The sequence below is a fragment of the Rhea americana genome, unplaced genomic scaffold, assembly GCF_003343005.1.
Source record: "Rhea americana isolate MKP2758 unplaced genomic scaffold, rheAme1 scaffold_72, whole genome shotgun sequence".
NCBI classification, from domain to species: domain Eukaryota; kingdom Metazoa; phylum Chordata; class Aves; order Rheiformes; family Rheidae; genus Rhea; species Rhea americana.
This window is the reverse complement of record NW_028186890.1, coordinates 3,312,591-3,338,619: the sequence shown is the minus strand read 5'-3', so window position 1 is coordinate 3,338,619 and position 26,029 is coordinate 3,312,591. Positions and strand designations below refer to the sequence as shown.

Below are 26,029 nucleotides of genomic sequence, written 5' to 3'. Positions count from 1 at the left end.
ATTTGCAAAGTTTGTTTTCCATATATCTGAAGCACTCCCTACACCTATTACTATTCCACAGAGCAGCAACTGAGATCAGCTAGAGAGTCTTACATCAACAGACACTCAGCAATACTGATGGCAAGAATGACCAGAACTCAGTTCCATCATTGCTCTGAAAAAATCAGTATTAGTTCATTTTCGGGTCATGCTGACAAATATATCTTTTCACTCAAGCCGTGATTCTGTAAACGCTGAGGCCAAGTAAGAAGAATTTTAATCTTTACGGAATGCAGCATCTTTTTTCTTATACTTTGTACAACATTTATTTATTCTGTTTTCTTCTGTAGAGTTTGCTGAGTTTCACTACACAAAGGTATTATCAGCGTATAAGCATTCATTAAGAAAAAACAACAACAACAAAAAAACAAAACAGGATTCATTTTAGAATTTGCATGTACTTGCATGTATTTCAACCTTTCCTTTCCCAGGGACATATTCTCTCTGAATATTTCCAGTACATGCAGCTCTGATGACAATGTCATGAGTATTCAGTGTCATTTTCCATTATAACATTATTCTAGTGTCGGTGAGAGAAAGAAAGGAGCAACCACACATCATATTTGTGTAGCATGACACCAGCTACATCTCAGGAGATCCAAATCCAGGTCTCAGTTTACTAGACATCATCATGAAGGAAAATACCTTTGATGTCCTTCACCCAGTCCTCCCACTTACACATATAAAACAAAATAAAAACATGAAAGATTGCAATGACGAAAGCCAAGATTTGTTTCCATACTGAAATACGTCCCTTATATGGAAATGACCAGGAAATATAGCACTTGATTCTCTAGGAGGTTAAGCGTCTCAGCTTTACTATACCCAATTAAAAGAGAATAGCCATAAAAGTGCAGATACTACTGTAGGGTAATAAACTAGCCCTTATCGGTGACAGTGGTGCACATTACGAACTTCAAACTCATTCCTTGCCCTAATCCATCAGAAACTTCCTGGCTTTAACAGGCTATAAATGGCAGAAGCTTTGAAGTCCAAGGATTAGGCTCACTAATAGACTGAATGAGAGACTGGCTGAAGAGACAAGTGGAATGCCCTGCATGGATCTGAAATAAAGCAAATTAATTTAATCAAACTGACCTCTCTTTGGCCACAGCCCAAGAGATTACAATGGTTGTAACAGCAATAAAGATACAAGGGACATTAGCAACAAATAGTTATTTACTGCAACACAATGCTCAGTCTAAGGTAAAGGCAAAATTGCCTGAGTTCTCAACCAGAAACAAATCCACGATCTTAAGATCTATAGGCAAAGGATTTTTTTTTTGAGATGGGTTCACTAGTACTACTCAAAGCAGAAAAAAAATTACTTACTTTAATTTTCAAGATTTTCTAAATGTAAGATTAATTAAATGGTTTAATATAAAAATATTATTTTCATAATCTATTTGCTTCAACTCTCCTTTACCTCAGGCTCAGTCAAAGGAAAACATGGAAACAATCCATTTGCTTGGACTGATTGGAAACAAATCTATTCGCATTCAGTGGACACAACAGAATTAATATAACATCAAGCATGTTTGTTTTCAGGAAAAAAACTTCCTGCAAAAATTTCAGTATCATCAATCTTACACAAAACTTCTCATTTCAAAGAACTGCAAAACATTTAATAAACCACTAAATTTGAGGTGCTTATCACAGCAATACTAAAGAACAGTGTGAAGCAAAAAACAAAACTACTCCAGTTTAAACTGGAGCAACTGGTCAATATGGAAAATGAGTCAAGTCAATGGTAGCAATACCTTGACTTTTCAGGAGCTGTCAGAAGTTCCTAAATTGAAACAAGCAGTCAGGAATTAATTTTTACAATGTTTCTTAYGCTATGCAGAGCAGCTGATTTCCAAGAGTGTAAAAAGCAGCAGCCAAAGCTTCTGAGAGGGAATTACAAAGCAAGAAACTCTAAAGGCATGCTTCATTTAAGACAGATGAATTCACACAGTGCTTTATCACCAGATTTAGCATTCTTTAAACATTGATTCTTAGAATGAAATACTTCTTTTCCCACAAACACATCACTTACATATTCAGAAAAGAATGCCCAATTCATACGTATCACATATGGGAAGCAAACGCATTCACAACTACTCTATCTAGAGTATKTAATCAAAAATGTGAAGATCTGTTAATTTCCCAAAACAACGCTCAGGATTTTAGCATAAGTGTCCATAACTTGAAAGAAGCTCATCCCACACAGCAGTAAGCACACAAACGAAATGCACAGCTTTGGCACTGCCATCTCACGCTGGAGACAAGTACCACAGGTCAACCCTAACAGCCTCTCATTTGGGCAATGGCTCCTGGCTCTCCTGTTCACTCCACAGTGAGTGTGTGAAGGAGCTCACCAGTGACAGGCCCCATACTTCCAGCTGCAGCTGTGGGAGAAGAGCAGTGGCTGAATCGGTTCATAATGCAAAAAGCACAGGGTTGGAAAAATGGAGGCTGATGGGAGACAGCAAAGTATGCAGTGTGCAGTGGTATTACATGGAAAGGGACGGAGAGACTTAGGATTAGGGTCTTGGTTTGGAAAAGTAGGTAGCTAACTGCAAGACTGAGGTCCTGGCAAGAGGGGTAAATACATGATAGGAGTATCTCAAGGACCACAGAATTGGGGTGATGAGGCTATTTGGTAAGAGAGCAGAAGTGATAGGGGCTTTGGGGTTTTTGTCCTTATTTGAAGGAGACATAGCAAATGAAGTAGAGTATCTGAGCTAAGAAGGCCTAAGGGAAGGATATGTGTTTAACCCCTCTGCTCTTGTCTACTACAGAAGTTTTGACAGTTGTTGATTGCCAGTATTGGTGCAGGTGGAACTGATCAACACAGCTATGACAGTAAGAGCTTAGGAAAATTACACTTCTACATGCAGATCATTGTGCAGAAGAGGTTGCAATGGCAGTTTTGCTATTTGAAGTTACATCCGGACTAAAAATAATCTGCTGACACAGTATGGCAGCATGCCCTGCCAGCAGATGCCCATGCCAGCAAAGTACAATCTTAAATACTGCAAATTAAAAATTGAATTCAGAATCTTACATCACTGAGTTCACACCTGGGTCTTTAACATACTTCTGAAATCAAGTTTTCTCCTAAGAATCTACAGATTTCAAATATTTGGGAAAAACTCAGGTGAATGTGTCCTCATTTTACAATAACCATCAATTCAAAAGTTTAAAATATTCTGCAGGCTTCACCATATTCATTCATAAGGGATATAACATGGTATCATACGTGCAGGAAACAGAAACATTCACATAAAAGCCCATACATCTTGTCTTTTCTTACTGGGCAAGCCTTAGCATTTTCACAAGATATACTGTTAGTCTGGGAATTTCTTTTCAGAAATGTGAAATGTCTCAAATTTTCATTTCATCCGTCAAACATTCACTTATTTTATAGCTCCAAACATTCAAAACACTTTGCTGCTTTGAACCAAATTTTCTCTAGAAAACATTCTAGCCAGCTAAGTATTCACTGCGATGAGAAGTGTCTGCAGGGAATTAAAAGTAAGCACTGACAAGTAAGTCTCTCCTCTTCCTAAAATAAAGTTAACAACAATGCTTCTACTACTATTGCATCTGTTACCTTTGATTCAGAAATTAGCAGTAAAACTACTGGCATGCTTTTTTCTTTTAATCTATTTTGGCCTTTCCCATTTCACTTTCAAAAACATTAACACCAAAAATCCACACTTGTTATTTTGAAAGTAACTATGAAATAGTTTTAGAAGATATATTAATAAAGTAGAAGAGAGATCATTTTGTAACAGATGCAATTGGCAGGCTACTCTCAGTTTCACCCTCATTCACCACACACACCATAAGGTCTTACCTTCTGGTGGATTCTTATTCTGGTTGTTCCAGACAACTAATAATTTGGATAGACTAGGCACCTTAGACACTTCAGTGATGACTCGGAAAAGGCTCTCCACCCGGTCGTAGGTCAGAACTATAGCTGTGAAACCTTGGGACTGTGGTGGGATCAGTGGAAGGAAGAGCGGGTTACTCACACTGCTCCATTTCTGTGAAGGAAAACAGGAAAATGATTCAATTAAAGCAAATTACTGCAGTAGGGAGGAATTCACATAGCTAGAATCTAATTGTCAGAGTTGGAATTTGTTCGAATTAGAAATGCTGATTCACCAGTTCTGGCAAGAGTGTGCTTCAATAATTTTGCAACTTCCTTCTAACTTCTTTCCTAATTCAATTTTCACTTTTGCATAACTGATACAAAAGGGGTTTTAGGAAAAAAAGGTTAAGTAGAAGTGGCAGACAGATTAGCGAGAAAGGAAAACTAAGGTGAATTTTCAGCCCAGCTCGCATGGCTCAATTAAGTAATCACTACTTCAAGATACTCTTTTAATGTCAAGACTCAGTAAACAAACAGAGACTTAATCACCACAATTTCAGAAGGGAAAACAGTTTAAAACAATAAAACCAAAGCAGCAAAAACATAACCCTGACATAAAATGGGCACACAAGTGAAAAAGGCAAAAGTAGACAGTAAGAGGAATAATGTACCAACTTCCACAAAACTGKGTTTGTTCAGTGGGGTGAAAAAACCCTACTGCATTTTATAAAAAGAGGCGTGATACGCAAAGAGCGATTTCAGAGAGTTATTTACTCCTCCTGAATTTTAACWAGGGCATGCCTTTTAAGACTTTAAAGCTCAACCGGCAAGAGACAAGACACAATTAAATTTGCACTGAATGTACCAACTGCTTTTGGAACTGATGTTGGCAGGGAAGAAGTAGGGAAGGAAGTATTTGGTAGGAATGAAAGAGCAGGAGCAGGCATTGCAGCCTCAACTTTTCCGCTCCAGTTTACGTTCCAYGCACGATATCAAGGGCAGGACAGAGTAGTAAAGGAAAAAACAAGACCTTTTGGGAGGAGGTGAAAAGAGGAGCTGGGAAAGCAGAAACTGATGCTCTTTTTTGCAGGGAAATATTGAATCCCAGCCCATAAAAACTATGAACACTCATAACAGGTTAGTAACTGCTAACAGTTTCCAGAAACACTGCGAGAATCTTCAGTCAAACTCATACTGCAGGYCTGCTTGCATCAGGAGGAACGTAAGGTTTTACAGACTCAAAGTTATCAGCTCATATTTGCAGGAAATCAATTTTGCAATTTTAAATCTCCTTACTTAGTCTTTGGGTTATTTTTCCTAATACACCTAACAACCACCCTCCTCATTTGCGACTGATGACACCTCTAACTAGAATATTCTTCATAACCACAGGGACAAAGGGAATATAGAACTTATACTTAAAGAGATCACAACACTATGTCCATTTTAGCATAAGAGAACAATTTATGATGTGAGTAGGATTTCCTTCTAAAAACACATGAAGAATGAAGGAGAAGGATAAATATGTGAGGCAGAAAAGAGCCACCTAAATTTAAGCACAGGGTGAGCACACAATTCTATCCATGATGGCCTAAGGATGAGTTCCAGGCAAGGATTTGTCAAGAGAAGAAATACCTTGTATTACGGATATAGCTGGGAAAAAATAGACTATTTTTCAGACATACATGTTCTTTTTCATGTCTAGTACAAGTAGCAATTGATATCAACTGTGTCTAAGACTCCTAATGGAAGGCATGAAATTCTAGTTTTTCCCCAACAGGAATAATAGGATAATGTATAAATAGTAATAAAATAAAATGGAGCTTTGGTTCATGAAAGGGACATGGCAACCTGTGATAGCAGGGTACTACATCAATAATTCAGAAAAAATGTATCAATTACTTTAGGAACTGATAATATTCAGAGACAAATCTTTTAGATTGTAAGATTTTCTAAAATTTTACAAATATTTTTGCTAATTTTATTAGAAGACAGGCAGACAGGGACAACCCCTTGATTTTACTCCAGCTCCAGTAATTTTTGTATCAAATCATAATCTAAATGTTACCAGAGCATAACCGTCTCATTAATGCTTTACAGACTCATTTCCACACACTCCTTATCTCCAAGGCTGCTATTCCCCAAATGCTACTTGCAACATTGAGAAGCTTTTTAAACAACATTAAGAAACTTCTTTTTATTAATATATTAATACTTGTAGCAGAGGTTGAATGCCATACTCAGCAGAGTGCCAATAAGATCTTGAGTCTTTGCCCTACAAGCAGAAATAACTGGTAAAGTAATCTTATGGACAATGTTCTTTTGATTACATACAGGTGAGTACTGTCATCTAAATTAATTGCTTTCATGTGAAGTTGACTTTATTTAGCAACTTTTTCTCTGGATACAGCACATGCTATGATATTATTTGCTGTAACATCCTCGGAAAAGTGTTATTCTCTTTCTATCATCTAAGACTTCTTAGGTACTTACAGAAAAAATAAAGAAGTATGTGTGCAAGTATGTGCATACGTGCATATAAAAATGATCAAGCTTTATCTTAAAACTATAGTATTACGTACATTACTTAAATTTAAAAACTTTTCCTTTCATAAAACATGAAAATTATCYCCTGCTGTTTGTAACTTAGAAAAAATAAGACAACTTCTCAGGTGTTTTTGCCTATTTTATTAACAAGTGGTGGTCGAGGGAAAAGCCCATAGATTCTAATGGATGGGAGAACCAAGCCTCTGATTTGAGAAAAACATTTCAAAAAGGCAATTAAGCATCTCTGAAGTGCCATTAAGAGCCAACCCCCTGCTGCCTGCCTGAAGAGTGTGTCTACAGTCTGAGACCTATTGACCCCACTTTCTGCAGGAAATCAGGCAAATTCAAGCCTTCATAATTTACTCAAGTCTTCCAGACTTCTGCTTGGGAAAAGCAAACCGTACAGGCAATTAATTCAACAGCAACCTAATTAAATCTCCATTCTGGCAGCAAAGGGATGACATAGGGATGAGTTCACCCAATCACTGCTCAAGAACCAGGCAGTGAAGGATCATTTGATCCAGTCCTATCTTTTTAACACTCATGATGGAAATCTATCGGAACTTTCACTTTCAGAAAGAAGAGTAAGAAGCAGAAGCAGACTGATCATCCATCACTCTTCTTTGACAAAGTGCTGACCTTCAACTATGTATAAGACCATCCTTTACTTCTGCCCTCTCAGCTAATATACATTACAGGAGCCAGGATAATTAATCTAAAATTGATAGGTTGTTTACTGTGAATCATTTTTATGGGCAAAAAGGATCAAGCTTAAAATGCCAGCTTCCTAAGAGTAATCTCACGCCACTTCATCTTGCAGTCTCTGTTGTTTGACAGCTCTTTTGCAGATGACATGAAAAGCCAAAGCAGAGGGACCTAGAACGACAGAGAGCTTAGAGATAGCCTAAAGCTGGAGAGAAGGGAGAATTCAGAGAACGGATATGCTCACAGGAAAGGATTCAAATTACTGCAGCCAACTCTGTACGTGCTTTGCACAAATGCRCCTGTGTATGCACACGCAGAGGCACAGGTTCCCCTTAGTAATAAGACTCTGTCCTTTACTACATTAAATATCATTCTCCCTCTTGGTCATTAAAAACAACTTGATTCTGTTCTTGGAGAAGCTAGGGCAAGATATAAAGGCAGCTGAATTCTTGTTATGTGAGATGCTTAAGGCTGGACTTGATAGGAAGCCTTCAGGTTAGAATTAACAGAGAACATTCAAACAGATCATTCTTAGCAGGGTGCAAAGTGAAATAGATACTAGTTCCCAGATGTCAACTGACACAACTGGACTTAGAACCAGCCAATCATTATAAATGCTACAGAACCTCTAACATATTGAGAAAATATCAGACATAACTAAGACAAGACTCTGCCCCAAAMTTTACTCTTTGAGTGTACACTGAGACCACATAAAGTGACTTAAAGACAGACACAGCAGACGTAATGGACTGCATTACAGAATGATCCCTAGAATCATCCCTAGAAACACAAGGCTTTAAGAAGATGTTCCATCTTATGGAACAGACTCCAGAACTTCCCAGCTACCATTTAGTGGGAAAATGTGGCAACAGCATTTTCAAAGAATAAAATGCCACTGCTCCCATGAACAAGAGAGTAGGTTTTCCTGCCTATGTATTTTCAGCAACCATCAGATTTAGTGCTTGTTATAATCAACATAGTAGTGAAACCACACAGTTTGAATGAGAACTCACTGTCATTTAAAAGCCTAGAGGTGAGGACTAGAGAGCAYTGAACCGTACAGTAGCTAAGCAGTTCTTCCATATATCCAAGCAAAGCAAAGCTATATCCTGTATTTTTGTGGGTATGGCTTTTTCAGCTGTGTTATTCCGAATATCAAATCCTAACCTCAATGTGGTTTCAATTATGAATTACCAGATGAAAAACGCCTTGATTTATTCTATTTTGCTCCAATTATTCATGATATGTTTCTATTGAATGCTTTGAGAAAGTATTTCATCATGCTTCCCATCCTCCAGTGGTCAAAGGGCAAAACCAAAGGAATTAACCCTCTCTGCTTCTCCAGAGCCAATCACAGTGCTTATACACTGCAGAACTACAATTCAGCACCAGACTTCCCAGACTGGACAAGACCTTTACCTACAGATAACCTCATCCTGCATCTAGCAGTGAGCAGCATTTCACGCTTTTGATGGCAATTATAAACGTCCTCAAAAACACGTCAGCTCTAAGGCATAGAGGAGTTCCTATCTACTCCTCCTCGAGTGCAGAAATCTGATACTGTTCTGAATCATGAATTTTGATTGCCAAAATACATTACATAACTACAGCAGTTAACAATTCAGCATCTTTTTTTTTGTTTATCCAGTCAAATTTAATCAACTGACTGTGCCCTTCCAACATACACTCTATTGGCTGAATATATTTCTTGACATAAAAACTCAGGTTCATCTCTTCAACTCATTATTCCAATAACGTGCCCAAGGATCGATCTGCAGTGGAAGAAGAGAACTATTGAGAACAGAGTTCATATTTATGATTTTCATAATACTTACTGTCTTTGGAAAGCTTCTATTAATTTCAYTGACATTTAGTTGTAACCCTTTATAAGAATATTCAAACACTTTAGGAGAAAAACAGAAAAATGATTAATGTTTTGGGTGTTTTTTTGGGGGGCGGGGCAGAGGGGGGGCGCCGGTCTAAGAAAAAGTAGTACTTCCTGATCCTAAAAAACTCCCAATGATTTTCTGCCATGCTGTGGCATAATCTGAGTTAGGAAAATGAAGCTTAACATACCTTCCATGCTCTCAAGTCCAGAAAAGACTGGAAGTACTGAAAAGATGACTTTTGGAACACAAAGCAACAGTTAACAACCCCCATTACTTAAAATAAAGCTGCACAGTTATCAAGTCACAAGAGGCACCAGGTAGTGAAATAAAAAAAAGATACAGACAGCAATGAAGACAGCCTCACCTTTGTCCAGCAAAACTTTACAGTTTATTTGGTGCATCTCAGAACTAACCTTGCTACGATTAAAAACACACATCTTACTTGTATGTGTATGTGTCTGCTTCTAAAATAAGTTAAAGAAAAAGCAAAAAGTTCTTAGATAAAATAGAACCCAGTAGTATTAAATGGTTATGTGCAGGTTTAAGGATTAAAATTTCATTAAAGTAGAACTTGAAATCCAGGTTCTGACTCTATGAACCAAATCCAGAAGATTGTTTTCATGCCTCAAAGAATATCATACACAGCTGAAATAAAATGCACATGAAATATCACCCACATAACATAGGMTAAATCTAAGGTTATTTTTCACTGTACAAGAGAAGAATCCTAATCTCTGGACAGATAAGTTAAGCAATCAACCATCAAATCATGTTTCACAAAGAAAAACAGTATTTTTATAGCTGAATAACTACACATGTGATATACATACCTTCTCCATAATATCAATACTGCAAAGGTATATTAATAAACCAAAATATATTTACTCAAATGAAGCATATGCATCGTCTAATATGGCAAATAAAGAAAAATTACATGCAGCTGATTCAATCCAACACACAAGGAAGCTGGAAATACCACAGGCATAGAAATCTAGTATCATGTGTGTGTGTGTGTGTGTGTGTGTGCGCGCGCGCGCATATTTTTCAATGGGAATAAAAATGCAGATATGCATTGCCAAGAAAGGTACTGGGTTATTCTCATTTGCAATTAAATATATATATTAATATTTGCTTAATATTTTAAAGATGAGAAGCGGTACTGAGATGGAAGCAAAAATAAAACATTGGTATCATCTTGGGATCATAAGCTGTTAAATACTATCCAAAGAACTCAGAAATAGTTTAATCACTTAATAAATGTGTCTATTACAGTCAAATTAAAAATTTCTGTCTGGTAATTGGCTGAAGCCCAGAAGCTATTCGCAAAATTAACATCCAGCTCAGTCTTTGCTAACTGAATGGCATTTTTTGCTCAAAGTTAATTTGGCTATTTGTTTTAGTTTAATCTAAATGATGGTGCTGTTTCTTGCCTCACTGGGAGAAGCTAAGTCTGGTAAAATGCATGTTTATTGTTCAGCATAGCGATATTCTCAATTGWTTATTATGATACAGTCTATATCATCTAAAGTCAAAACTCAAAAGCAGCCACTGGCACACAAGACCTAATGTTTTATAGGTCTATGTTATAAAGAGGCTTGAAAGAGTTTTATCAAGAACAACTAAAGAAAAACTGCAAAAAAAAACTTAGCCTTTTTTCTAACAACTAATATATGTTAGGGAGGTAGAAGACAAAAATGTGAGAATTCAAATAATCTCAAAAAAATTACACAAGAGAAACTGATTTACTTTTATTACAGCAAAAAAAAGTGCTTAATTGAAGATACCATATCAAGTCTCAAGTCTAGGTTATTACTTCTAAATCCAGTGCAAACTGGTAATAATCAGAAAGCATATTATATAAGCTGTCATTTTCTGCCTTACTGAAGCGTAGCTGATTGCCCCAGTGGATAATGGCTGGACCAATAAATACAAAGGCATTAAAACCAGCACACTCGCAGCAAGACTAGCAGAGATATCAAGGACTCAAGTAGCCCAGGAACTGAATTTCAGACTGCAAAATGTCATTTACCCCTCTTCATTAAAAGGAGGAAATGTCTTGTAGTGCATTTTTGTTGAATATTCTATTCCAAAACATACTAGGAATAAAGTCAGTATATTGTTATATGCTACTAGCCTTCCACWTCCTGACCAGGATAGTCTATGAGTAGGAAAATAATACATATTATATTGTCTTTTTTTTCCTTTTAGAAAACGCCAACAATCTTCAGCAAAGTCACAGGAACATGTAAAACTGCTTGGATCACTTCCTCCATATAATGTACAAAGTATGGAATTAACTGCATATGCATTTATCTTCTGTGTACCTTACATCCCCTTCTGCTGGAAAAACACCCTTACACACTGCTGCTGTAAGCCACACCGTGGTGAAGACACTCAGGCAATGGTCTCACTAGTATTTTGAGCCAATATAAGCCAAACTATCTGCCAAAAGCAGTAGTCTCCTAGCCACCTGCTCCTCTCCTTTGCCCCTTCTCCTCTTTTTTCTTTCTTTTATTGGGTAAGTTTCAAATAAGGAAACTGATTTGGGTTAATTCACCACAAGTCTATACAAATGCACAGGGCAGCCCAAGAGGAGGTAGCACATAGAAAAAGAAATCTTCATCCGAATGTAGAAGGGAACAGGATCCCTTCTTTAGGCAACAGTGCCTGCTTACGGCAGTTTAAAGTGTTTGGAAAACTATAGTCCCAACACAAAGTGAGCTAGAATTTTTTTGTGCTGAGACTGATCTGGAGGGAACAGGAATAAAGCTTATCTATACACAGATCTAGCCATGAGTGTGCCTCATTGATATTAAATGTGTAAGTATTGCTTTCATTTTCTCTGTCCAAGGCAACAGCAATCCTTTCAGGTATAGGCATTAATGTCCTTCTGAAAAGAGTACCTAATCATTATTACATTTGCAGATATGYCCTAATTCCCAGAGGAATCAGAGTTCAAGTAAAAAGCAAAAAGAAAAGCTTTAGAAAATAGCCAGGAGTCTTTAACAATTTTACTTTCCAAATGATGACAAACTTGAGGTAACATTTTGTGGAAGATGCAGCTTCCTCTTCAATCATGGTGTTGTTACAAACTTCCCTAAGTGAACATCTGAGGCCCTTAAAAACCTCTTCTATCTAGCATACCTATAGACCTTAATCAGCAAAATGTTAACTCAAAATAGGTTTGGTTCTCCTGTCTTTTAGTTAAAATAATAAAACAGCAATACTACATCAAAGCATAGGAAACAGATTAAAATTAGATCACGAATCTTAAACGTAAGGCATATTCCTGGGGATTGCAATAGCTCAACAAAATGAAGAGCAAAATTCACGCCTTGGAGAGTTATGTTCAAAAGAGAGAATTATTGTCAAAACAGAAAAAACGCATTTACTGCTTTATCTTACATCTGGAACACTTAAAACAATTGAGCACCAAAATATTTTTAACAAGTAAGAGATGTTATTAAGCTCTATTTTTCTTTTACTTCTCAGGCTCCTAGTGGCATGCTAAGCAAATTTAATCCCTTAACAGTACACAAAGAAAAAGAAACATTTCACCAAAGAGACGGGCAGGTGAGAAACCAAGGACAACAATTCTCACTATGTAAGGATTTTCCTCTGCATGATGGTCTTACACAGAGAACAAGCTCTTCTTTTGGTTAGAAAGGTATCCTTTTCCCAGCAAGCAAGCTAATAAACCAATTAAAGCTGGCCTTTTCTGTATTGTTATTCCACAGGCAAATCCATGTTCCCATTTTCAAGGCCTTWTTACTCAGAGCACAAGGATCTGAGCTTTTAAGGAAGAATCTTGTACTAATGAGGCAAATCTCTTACTAACTGCAGTAAGTTCCTTGCCTTAAAATGGTGATCGCACCCTCCGCATTTTCTGTTAATCAGCTTATAGCTTTCACTTACTTTCTCAGCAACTCTGTAATTCTATCTAAATTGCGTAACAGGAGCAAGAGAGTATGGAAGAGCAGAGCATTTAATAGTTACTAAACACAACATCACTAGGAACAAGGAGAGAACGAGCAATCGGATGCTGAGCCGGTCATATCTACAGGCAGAACATAAATGACAAGTTCTGGGGGTTCAGTTCTGGCCAAGCCACTTGCACGTTCCACTGCAGTATTAATGTGAACTTACAGGTGCTTTACTCTAACAGTTACCCACAGCTTGGCCCTGAGACCAACCTGAAACAATTTTCTGTAAATGCTTCAGTCTTGGAGTTTATCTAGAGAAAAATAAGGTAACTTGCCTGTAAATGAGGAACATATTCAAGTCATCTTTAATTATTTTTTCTTACTGGAGTTAAGAGTATAAAGTTGCCATCTTTTGCTACCCTAAAGGTACCTAAGTGCCTGCTCTCCAAATACAATTTCTCATCTAACTAACTAGAGATTGTAACAGTGCTGTGAGTGGACATTAGGCATGAACGCAAATGAGAAACATACTTACGCTCAACTGGAACATTATTCCCACTAAAAAGCACAGACAAACTGTGGAATTTTGACAACTGAATAGTGCAATTATTTTAAAATATTTATTTTAAGAACTAAGCGACTTATTAAATTTACTAGTAGATACTGCATATATCACCACCTTCTGAATTATCTAAAGTTAGGAAGGAAAGTATGTCCCCCAGTAGACTGCAATTGTAGTATGCTCTCATCTTAAAGACATAAAATATATTCAAAATAAAAAAAAGTATCAAGACCTGACCCCTTACTTTTCTTCTTATAGCCCATAAAGCATCAAAAGACTATCAGGTGCACAGAAACAGGATGCTGTGAAGTTATCANAAGGCTCCAGTTATATGCTTCTAATGAAAGAACCAGGGTCATAACCCGACAGCCTTAGCTAGTTAAGAAAAAAAATCTAACACATGGAAATTTTTATTCATTCTCAAAGTAGCTATCAAAATCCACAGTTATGGACATCACAGGACTGTGCACTTCTGTTCTACAAATTTAATTGCTCTTGAACAATTCCCGATCTGAATTCTGTTTTCTTTCACTGACCCTCTGAGAAAGGGTCACAAGCACTCTGTGTTGCTGGCTAATACAGAGCTTACGCAGCCCATAAAGGAACTTTTTATGACATTTCTGTTCCACACTGAAGTAAAAAGTGAATTCATGCACATATTAAGCAATGTTCATAGACTAGGATAAACATCAAATTCTTTCAACTGAGAAATAAAACCACCAAGGAACTGACCATTTGTGGCATGAGACGGTCATGATATGAGGTGTTAACTCCAACGTCCTGGACAAATTCCAACCTGGCTAATTGCAGTCAGCCTTCTAAATTTTCTCAYCAACTATACATTGATGCAATATTCCTGTTTATTCCTTACACTGCCCTGGCATGGTATTGCTGTTATATGTTCATCCACAGTTTCAGAGTGCTGTTCTATATGTTGCTGTGTCTGTGGTAATAAACCTTCTGCTAAAAAAMCTCTGAGTTGAAGACTAATATAAATATTTTTCCAAGTATGTATTAAAAACAAACAAACAAAGAAAAAAGCCTGGTTGTTGCACAGAGTAAGAATGGCTTCCAGAGAAATCAATGGGTTTCCAATAACAGAGAGAACCAAGGAAAAGACATTTTTGTATCCCCTTTTAACCCTGACTAATCCTAAAGCCCTTTTTTCCTTTTCACAAGGAGTTTCGGGGTGCTTGTTTTGCTAGCATAATCTAAAGGTGTTAAGATGTTCTTATCCCTTTCTCATAGAGTAACTACTTACCTCTTTTGCAGCTTAATTTGTTCCTCAAATATTGATGAGTGCTATGTTCACTCTCCAGTCAACAACAACAGTGGATTAAGACAGGCAACACAAAATCCTCTTCTGAAACAGCAATGAGCTACTACCTCTTTTTCAGCAATTATTTACTCTCTATCAATCTGAACAGTTTAAAGTAAAACATAGGCTACTYCTGAGCTTTCAGAGAAACTCTCCCTATGTCATCATAGGGTGAGACCATTAACAAGTTTGTTTTTATTAGTAAAACAAAACTATTTTTTACATTTTTGACACAGAGAAAATTAACTGATTACGAGCGAAAATCATCTGCAGGCTTTTATATACTAGAAATCAGAACCAGCTGCTTGGTGCAGAAAGTTAATTAATACTCCAGTGTTTCTTCTTGACCAAGMTGGGTTCAACCACTGAAACTTACTTTTTCAAGGGTAAAAAACAACACTCCAGCAAAATTTTGATAATCAGTTTCTGTACAAGAGAAATTATGTAGAAAGAACAAGGAGTAAATTGCAGGAATCAGAAAAATCAGGTATTTCAGTAGAATTATGTGAAAAAGCTTTGCAGTTTAACATCTTCAGTATTTCTACTGCAGTTATTCATTTTTAAGAGAATTAAAACCACATTGAATTTAACAGAAACAATCAAGCAATTTGGAGTGTGCAAGAACAAAAGTTAAAAATTCACTTTTCACAGCCAGGACACAAAAAGAAYTACTACTGATTTTTGCCAGTTTTCATAAAATACATTGAATTAATCTGTACAAGTTACAATATACATGCAAAAAATTATTACCAAGTTTCACAGCGCGTATCTCTTGTACAAGGGAAAAAAGCAACTTGTTTTATGAGTGAATCAAACTAGTTTACTTACCACAGCTGGAGGATCATTCCATTCTTCATAAGAAATGGCAGCATATGGGTAAATTCTGTCATTGATAATCTGAAGAGTAGCAAGAGCAATTGCTTTCATTGATCGAAAATATGCTTCCCAGAACCATCTTGCCTGTAAGGAGAATAAAACTCACTTTCACACTCCACAGATCGGGCTTTAGTTTGCCATACACAATCTGTTTAATGCAGTCTACCAGACAGGTGGAAATGAAATTAGGAGGCATGTTTATTGTTACTAGGATGTTTCCACAAAGCCTGAAGATTTCAAAATCCAAAAAAATGAGACTTACAGCCAATAAAAAGAGGAAGCAGCATTACTTTTGCAAGTGATTAAGCACAATGAGAATCCACGTAAATACCTGAAGGAATCAGTTTTCCTCCTCAAAATGCCAAAAGCAGTTTAACCACAGAGCAGAAGTTGTTCCTGTTACACTTAGATTTTCCAAAGCAAAGGAATCCAAAGTGCAACTAAATAGCCAAACAAAGGAATGGAACCGAAAAGGGGCACCTTTTAACAGTAATATTAGAAATAGGTAATCAACTAGAGAGTTATATTACTCCTGAATTCTACCTAGCAAATACCTTTCTAGTCTTCCATAAACCAAATATTATTTGGTAATATTAAGACTTTTACATGAAAGTATATGTACATGGTAATTTGTTAGAATCATTAATCTGGGCTAGTTTACAATACAGGGAAAGTATAAAACTGCATGTGATTTTGTTACACACAAACACTTTGATTTTCACAGATGAGTCAATTCCAAGCTAAAGCTCAGTAAGGTAAGTTTTAATCTTGTTCCAGTTTCTATGTAAGACAGAAATGCTGGAAGAAAAACAAGGTTTGGAAAACGAAAATGCTGACAGATCTGGTTCTTTAATAGAGATGTACATTAACTTTTTAAATGCCTGCAACCATCAAATGATCCTGTAGGACGATATCCCCCCACAGGTTAACATTCTTTCCCCAAAAAATATAGTTCGAGTCTTTTGGCCCAGAGAGGTAAATTTTCTCAACCTAATTTTTCTTCAGGAATCCTCTAGCACCTTGAAGAGTCCAGAAGGTAACTTAATTTACTATCTCCCTATGATTCAGCATCAGCTGTAAGAGTATGCATTTGTATCTGGGTAGCAGAAGAGTTAAAAGATATTTTCAGATGATTGGAAGCTTAAATAGCTTTCACAGACGAATACAACACAACGCACAAAGTTGGGCTAGCGTTATTTTATTCTTTCTGTCGAGTTTTAAAAACATCTAAAGACTCTATAGAACAGCCAGTTTTAATCACGTCCTATGAGAATATTACATAACATTCATAATATTTAGAAATATTAACTTACTGAAGTAATACAAAGCTTTTGGAGTTAGAGACTTCAATACGAACCAAAATTATCTGTTGTTTAGTTGTAATGATGACTGGAAGTGTGCTTCATTCTGCAGGTAACTACTTTTCAGTAGACAAAGATCTCAACATGTGCACTTCGTGCAGTACTATGGCATTCTTCAGATAAAGAACAGTGTAGAGGAGAGATTACAAGTGAGGAAAAATGCAAATTCAGAAGTAAACTTACACATACACGAGTATGTCATCCTCCTGAGCATAAGCTATGGGATCGAGAAGTAAACATCTGTTGTCAAAACACTGGCTTCAAAACCCTACTCTGTAGGTAGTTTGTAAAGCAAGTTCTTCAGGATAGTTTTGTTAGGAGGAAAAATCCACATTCCTATTATGAAAGCAAACACAGAAACAGACAAGGTGTTCTCTGGAGCACTAGTTTTATTTTATTGTGAGAAAACATGAGCAACCACAAGCCTTACCGCTTCAGAATATTTCAAGATTTTATTCAGGAGATACATGAGTACATCCAAAAAGCTCCTTTGGAGCTTTTAATCCAAAGAAAGTGAAAAGGAATCTGAATCTAGAACTGAATCCCTTCTGTCTCTGTATTTCTCCCCCGGGAGAACTCAACAGGCCAAAAGATTATTATCAAGAACTTGATAAAAATTAATGTTATACCCAACTATAAAAGCAGAAAAATTGTATTAAAAAAGAATAAACAATATTCAGCTTCCTAAAATACCACAAGAACACTAAATAAAGCAAACACATTCTAAGCAAAGACCAAAATATTCCTTTCTCTCATCTCTCTTCTTAAGAAACGTGCATTATCTGAAACTAAGTAGCAGATGACTTAGAAAACCAGAAGCAGATCAAGAATTAACATTGCCTAGAATAGCAAACTAAACAACTTCTCCATTCAGATATCCTTATTAAACAGGAGTGAAAATACAGATTTCAAATTTCACATTAACCAATAGTTTGAATAAACTATTGCTATTAGAAGAAAACTAACTACGAAGAAGAAATAATTTTATGTAGCCTTCTAACATACACTTTATACAGTAAATGAGTAGCACAGGACTGTGTATTTCATTGTCACTAAATGACAGCATTCCTATTCTGTCCTAATTCTTACCATGTTAATTAATACTGTATTGCTTATGATTATCTGAATTCACATTAYAAACGCCCTTTTCCTTCTTTGGAAAGATCTGATCATTTGGAATGGATTTGATCTAGCTTCTCTTTGCTGAAATAATGTTTGCAATGTCAGGCAAGATTACACCTTTATACCTGAAGCAAAACTGGAGAGGAGGGCAGAGGGAATTTACTTTTTACAGACTAATATTTACGTAATTCATGTTTTGTAAAGAGCTGGAATATGTTCCCACAGTTGGCTGTATTTTTTTGGAGTTGTGTTTCTTTAACACAGAACTCAAAACCTTCTAAGGGGATTCTAAGTCTCCAAACAGATGTTTCAAGGTCTCAATACTTCCTCCCCACCTTGTTTGCTTTTATAAAGCAGAACTGATTAACATGGCTTGCTAGTCTCTGCTATTCAGCATGTTAAGTTACTAAACATTTTGGGAAAGCTTTCTACTAGGAAGATGTGTGTCTACTCCATTTGAAACGAATTTTCTGCTTTACTTGGTGTGCTTGAGAAGCTGATGTTATAACGTAACAAACACCTAGGGGAATAAAATCACATGAATGCATTTTGGAATATAGGTCTCAGAAGTAAGAAAGAACAAGCTCCGTTCTTACCTCCAGCGCCAACTTTCTTAGTAACCTTACACAGTTCTTCTGAGCTGTCCACCTCTATTTTTCCAGTTCATGAATGCAGGAGACCAATGGTTACATACTTGAAGAGTGGCTTTACTACACTGGGTAATGTTTCTGAGGTATTGTGAATATAACATACTAATTAGGGCTGTTTGAAAGACTTACGGAACCTCGAAATTAATGGTCCACACTTTACATCTTATTTTCCACACAGCATTGATTATTCAATGTCGACAACTATGATGTTGTCTGGCTGTCACTCCTTTAGCTTGAACTGAAGTTAACTTCTAACACTCTAGTAGTCTGCTTGATTAGGACTTAAAATTTTGTTACGAAATATAATATGTGGGTCATGGATTTGTACAGAATATTAACTTCGTAAAATTGCTTAAGTCACAGGTAATTTCAACTGTAAAATGAGATCAAGTAAAACCACCAATACGGCACAGATGGCTACATGCTAACTTATTAAGATATCATTCAAGGGTTATACTTTACCAAGAACTGCAAACAGGTATCTAAGAAGCATAGCTTCTCTTCTCTGTCTAAATTTCTAGATAAATAGAGAATCTAAGATAGATCCACAATGGAAGATAGAAGAGAATGTATTTTTATAAGAGTTTTATCAACATGTGGAAGAGTCAAATGCAGGGTACTGAATGATGCGACTGAGAATGAGAAATACAACATGACATCTTTGGATTGCCCAATGGGTCAGTAATCACTGGAATCTCTTATAATACAATAGATTCCACATGAAACTAATTCAATTGAATTTAATTTCTGCAGAACATTTTACAAAGCCAAGACAGCCTCAGTAAGAAAGCCAAAGGCTGAAGGAATCAGAGATTCAGCTCCCTCTCTCCCTCTCTCCAAGAGGTGAGCCCTGCAGGCCAAAACTACAAACATGGGAATGACAGCAAGAGGTGTTTCTAGGAATTGGATTTTTTCTTTCAACTCTTGCACACTCCTAAGATTGCCCATGAATCCCCACCATGTCCTGTCAAAGCTTAACATAACATAAAGGTATTAATATATCCCCACAAATACATATGCACACTCATAAGAAGCACTAGCAATATTTGTAAGAAGTGCCTAGAAACTTATTTTAGTTTTCTCTCTCAGAACTGTAGAGGGCATGGAAAATTTGGTCAAGCAAGTAAAGGTCCAAACCAGCAGCTCAATTCCACTCTTCACCACTTTTAGGATTTTGTTCAGGTGGCCTCCAAAGAAACTAAGCTGATAACATCCAGCACATACTGGTACAGGCAAGAGCCCGGGAGAGAAGCATTTGCAGTTATTTTCAAAGAAGACAACAGAAAGCAGCTTGCTGCAAGAGGGTAGCCTACTCACAGAAAGTAACATTTATTTAGGTAAGGTGTTATTTTCCTTAGAAATAAACACACTTGGGGGCCTAGCATCTCTTTATAAGCTCTTTACAAGCCAGCATAGGATCAGGTTACAGAGTCTATTCATATAATGTTTATAAGTTCTAGTGTTAATGCCACTAATGGTGCTCCGGTGTAGAGTGCAAGACAGATCAATGTAAATCTTTTGATTAGTTTGTGAAAAGAAAAACACTGGGCATGAGGCAAGGAAAGGAATACTTTCTGTAACATTTAGATCAAGGGAAAAAATATTCCACAAAGGGGACTTTCTAGCCTTCCGTCCTCGCACAGCCCAGATTTGGTTGCAGTTGGTAAAGTTAGCAAAGGGGAAAAAAACAAGATTTGCAAGAAAGCAGTAAAAGTTAACTGCCCATAAACCACCACTTCCTCAGCTTCTAAGTCAGGCGCCATGATGCTGTAAGATTTTGCCCCACTGCAGGAGTTCTGTGTTTCCAAAATGCCTTGAAAAAGTTTATGAGGCCTTGAAATATTACCATTTTCACACTGGCTAAGGTGACTCTTAATGTTTTCCCTTCTACAGCTCTTACTTACTGTTTCTGGTTTTTACTCCCTATCCATTGGGTCAGGGAAGTCTGGCAGAGAAAAAGAGTGTAGTCTAGCTGCTACAGTACTGGCCTGGAAACTACATTATCTTAATTTTTAATTCTGTTTTTGCACTGACAAATGTCTGACATTCACTTGATCTCTTGCTTCTACTTCAATCTCTCAGCAGCACATGTAATTTCCACCTCATGGAGATACTGTAAGATTAACTTACTGTTGTAAATTTAGAGGTGGATAAACCCACAGAATAGTCCTTTCTAATTATTTGTAAAAAGAAATTTTAAAGTAATAAAATTCATGTTTAGCCACYCAATACTACCAGGGCAACTAACTGCAGCAATCCTTTGTTAAAACATGTACTCTCAGCAGAGACATAAAGAATATTACAAGAAGTATCTAGAGCTCTTAGCTCTAGCCAATAAGTTTCTCCATTAACCTTCAAGCTCTGAAGTTATATGGGACACTATAATATAATCAAATGTTTAAGTTACTGAGACCTAACAAACTATTCCCCTTAAGTAAGCTACTCTAACTGTTCGAATGCACCCCACAGCCCCTTTCCATTGTGTGGTGAGCTTAATTAGCCAATTGAGGTTCAAGATAAACTGAATTATCATACATTTGCCACCAGCTAAAGATGCATATGAGGATAGCTGTACAATAATTAGATASCAAGCTTGAGCTTTCAAGCTCCCTTACGGCAAAATGGGACTCAGAAAGAGTGTAAGTTCCATTTCTGGAGGAACAAGCATCTCATACAGAGCTTTCTACAACAAACTCTGAGGTTCATATTGAGGATCTCATAACGCTAAATTCCCCCATAATTCTGTCTTTGAATCACAATCTGCCAGTCCCRCTTTCTGGACTGCCTTACTGTTCCTACAGCTGGTTCCCTGTTCCAACAACTTCTTCAATGATCACATGCATCACTTTCTCAGTATGCAATTCCTCAGACGATACCAGCTGCATCAGCTAAAACCAGTGCCATCCTAGTTTCTTTAGACAGGCTTACACAGAAACTCTCAGAAGACTCTATGCAATTAAGATGGTAACTTGTTGTTTCTATATGGTAGTAATAACTCGGGATTTTAAAAAGTGCTTATATAGTTTAGGACGCTTAGGAGTAACATCATACCACCCAACTCTTCATATCTGAAGTTGGCTGGCTTGATCTTCTCTCTGTAATCAGTGGAAAGTAATGGGGTCCTTCAGAGAGAAGCTTAAGAGCTCTGGAGCTTTGAAATACCTCCTGCACAATTTGTCTTCCTCTGTCTCCTCCTATTATAAAGGGAATCTGAGTAGACAGACTACCTGACTGAGCTTAGGGCCACAATCTGTCTTCTTCATCAAATTCCTATTTTCAAAAATGATCTGAGGACACACTCTTTTTCACAAAGATCTGGAATGAGAAGTGTAACATAGGCTACATTTGTTAAAACAATTACCATTTCTCAGGCAAGCTCCGTAATATTGGCCCTCTTTAGGGCTGTCAGTATAGTTACTCCAAACTGGAGATAATCTCTTTAAAAAATTCAGTCTGAAAGTGAAAATTTTATGCCTCCCCCCATACACATATTATTATCTAGGAATTTTAAGAGTGAACCCATTAATTCAATGTAATGCTGCACACACACACGCTAATTTGCCTGACAATTAAAAACTTTCTAAAATATTTTCATGATTGATTAGTTTAGATTAGATTAGCATAAAAATTAACTAAATGCATCTTTCAAATTTGAGCTAAGTCAATTGTGTTGTGGTTATTTGCCAACAAAGACCTATTCATAAAAAAACAGTAGCGCTGGCATTGTATAAAGAATGTTCATAATATCAACTTGCCTTTTTAAGGCTAAAGAAAGGGGTGTGGGGAAAATTGGAGCTACACTTTTTTTTTTTTTTTTTTTTTTGGTGTCTAATCACTTCAGATAAAGACTAATGCATAATTTGGCACTGGGTTTTTCCAAAGCTCAAACTAAAAGGATCTCCAGAAAGGAAAAATAAAAAGAGGAACAAGCCATAGAACAATGCAGAGCACATGGAATTGTTTCTAGTTTAATTAAGGTTTGCTTCTACTAGAACACAACAATGTTCTTTCAATATTATTCCAGAATATTCATTTCATCTTTCAATCCTGTTTTCCTAACTACACATGATGCCCAAGTAAGGTCCCCAAAAATATTCATTCCATGTATTTATTTTTTTTTAACCAATAAGAGAGGCCTATAGAGAAATATTCCTTTAATAAAGTACACTTTTTTTCAGGCTAAGCATAAGGAAAAAAAAAAAAAGTAAGCAAACAGTAATTTGTATCATTACAGTCCTATTTACCTGTCCTTGATTATGTCACAGATGCATTCACGTAGCTTATTCCTGGGATGTTAGCTCAGACAATAAATGCCACAGGCACAGAAAATGCTTTGGATAGTCCACAGTCTTTCAATTTTGCCAAATTTGATCCAAGAAAACATCCATCCCGTGTGTTGCCATTACTCAACAGAATTAGGTGAAGACCACTGACATTCTGAACAAAGAATTTTAGAAAGAGACTCAAGACAGACATTTCGTCATGCTGTTTTTTATTGTAATTCAATTTCAAAAACTCTCTCTTCAAAAGTAAAATGTTGGATGGACTTAATCATCTGACTTGCAGCAATTTCACTCATGAAACAAGCATATTTGCCCTCTTCAAATACTCAACAAGAAGTAGAAACTAAATCTTTCCATTACCTAAATTTCTTTTTTTTTTTTCTTTTTCTTTTTGAAGCTGCCAATTCATAGGGGACACAGAGGTCACAGTTCAAAATGCTAGTCTTACCCTCCAGATACCAGCCGCTTGGGAGTACCTTGCTTCTACCATCTCTGAGTTTTATTGCTGTAAACTACTTGACAAATGCTGACTCATAAGAGCTAAGGGTAAAGGAAGGTGTTAGTGAAAGCTCAGCTATTAAGTTTAACGTTTTGCATTGCATTTTTCCTCACAGCGTCCTCTTTGATGCTTTGAAAAGAATTACAGTAATCCATATGTACAATATACTACACAAATATGAAAACAGTTTAAAAAAGCATATCTGTTAAAGTTAACACAGTAAGTCTTGCTTCCATACTTTCAGACAATTTGGGGGCTTCTTTATTAAAGTTGTCATCTTCTGTTCTGAACTGAACAATAGCCTTGCTCTGCCTAAAATCCAGCTGCAACCATACAACACAGAAAAGGCTATCTCTTGAATAGAAAAATAGTTCTCATTTTCTCTTATGAAACAGTAACATTTTTATGCCTAGATTTTGATCTAGGCATAAAAAGCCTAGATCATCTTGATCCCTCAAATACTTATTACCACTATTCCTGGTCCTGGAGACACTGACTTTGTTTTAAAAATAGCAAAAAGGACACAAGATTTGAATAGATAAAAGTATCACTTAATCCTGGTATTCTCCCCTCCCTTCCAAGATTTCTCCATGTCCAGCTCCTTTCTCTGCATAATAAACTGGTCAATTTTGCAACTGTGTTGCAGAAGGCAAAAGTTACACTATTCACAACTCAGGAAAACTGACTTACTGCCCTGACACCATACAAATCAAAAATTCATTTCAGCTATGGAGCCAAAAAGGGGTAACAACACTATGAGCCGCATGAAACCCTGAGGCTGGGAACACTGTTCCAAAGCATGAAGACAAAGACAGCAAAGAGAGGAGCAAGACAAGAGAAAGAGCTAAGTTTCAAAATGCACTTAGTTTTAAAACAGTGTAATGTAAAACTGRCCTCCATTTCCTGAATACCCTTGCTCCCAAGGAGCTTTCAATTCTATCTTCCTGTTCTACAGGCAAGTGACTTGAGTTGACACCAGAGAGGTAACACAGCTATAAGACATCAATGCAAACTCAACTTTCCTTCAGATGATATCTGCATAATCATTACTGATAACAATGCAAATACACCAATATCAGCACTCGTCTTCCTCCAGCTGCCAGGAGTTTGTGAGGATCCCCAACTGCTCCAATTTCATCGGACAGCCACTGTGAGGGGCAAGGCACCCAACTTGAGGAGCAGTCAGAGCAGCGTTACTCAGATCTGTATCCTTTCACAATTGTTCTTTGCACACTCTATTAACTGCACAATACCAAACTTACAGCAAGCTAGACTTCTACTCTTGCTGCTTCAAAAGGGGTCCAAAGCAGAAAATAATTATGTGTAGSTAACTGTAGGGAATGTTCAACTATTACATGCCTGAAGTTGAGGGGGGGAGGAGAGTTTTTAGCCACATTTCTTGACAAATGATGGACAGCTCCTGAAACAGAAAGCAATAGGTTTCAGGTCTCAGGGGTATTGCCTTCAAATATGTCTGTGTTCTCAGGGTAGATCAGTTTTCCCTGCTGCAGGCATCCTGCTGAGAGGTGAGGTCCCAAGCAAAACACAGGAATCGGACTGTGAGCCTTTGAGGTGGCAGGAGCCAAGGGGGGTTCAAAGGCAAGGCTGGCTGGTGGGCAGCACCTCTGAGTATTGCAGAGGTTAGAGGTTAGTAAAGCAGGAGCCACTGGCCAATAAAACAGTGTTTGGAGAGCTCACTCTACAGATAAATTGGGGATCTGTTTACACCTTTCCCAGCTTTCTGAGTTACACACACTGATGTTTCCCACTGTGATCTTGTCCTATGTCCACTAACATCTTCCCTTCCCAGCAGCTGCTCTGCTCTCTGCTGGTTGGCTTTATAACAYGGCTAAAGGATGCTTGGAAACTTTTAATCAGCATCCAGCATCAAAAATAAATAAATAAAAGTACAACTGCTTTTATTTGTGTCAACTGCTGCAATAAGATCTGTCTTGTTTGAGATTTCCCATGACTGCTGTACTAATACTGGGAGAATAGAAGCTTAAATTCCCTTGATTAGAGAAGTTAAACACAAAGCAAACCCAGTGCCAATCACAAACATGAAAGGATAGCTTTTTGTAATAAGAAAAAAAAAAAAAATCTAGGTAGGGTTACCACTATGTTATAGCTTTCAAAAATCAGCACATACCTCAATTTCAGAGCTTAAGCCCTATACCAGGAAGAACTTGTTCTTTTGATGAAGACATGTTGTGCCCAGTTTCCTGTAAGTTATATAGTTCTATTTTATATAAACATAAGCGTATGCACATACACACAGTTTTGAGCACTGGACAGTTTTAACCACAGACGTTACCGCCAATATTGCTTGAATACAAACATATCTTATTGAATTCCATATGGATAAAAGCTGAAAGAGTGACAACAACACTCAA

The 26,029-nt window shown here is 37.0% G+C and overlaps 1 protein-coding gene across 1 annotated transcript in view; it reads right to left on the bottom strand.

Annotated features, from left to right (window-relative positions):
- The window catches only part of EXT2 (exostosin glycosyltransferase 2), an 82,592-nt gene that overhangs the window by 29,720 nt on the left and 26,843 nt on the right, over positions 1-26,029 (bottom strand). Inside the window, exons 8-9 of the mRNA XM_085321897.1 lie at positions 15,674-15,805; positions 3,884-4,073 (exon numbers count right to left, since the gene is read on the bottom strand). Of these exons, the coding sequence (XP_085178023.1) occupies positions 3,884-4,073; positions 15,674-15,805 (322 nt within the window). The remainder of the gene's footprint in view (positions 1-3,883; positions 4,074-15,673; positions 15,806-26,029) is intronic.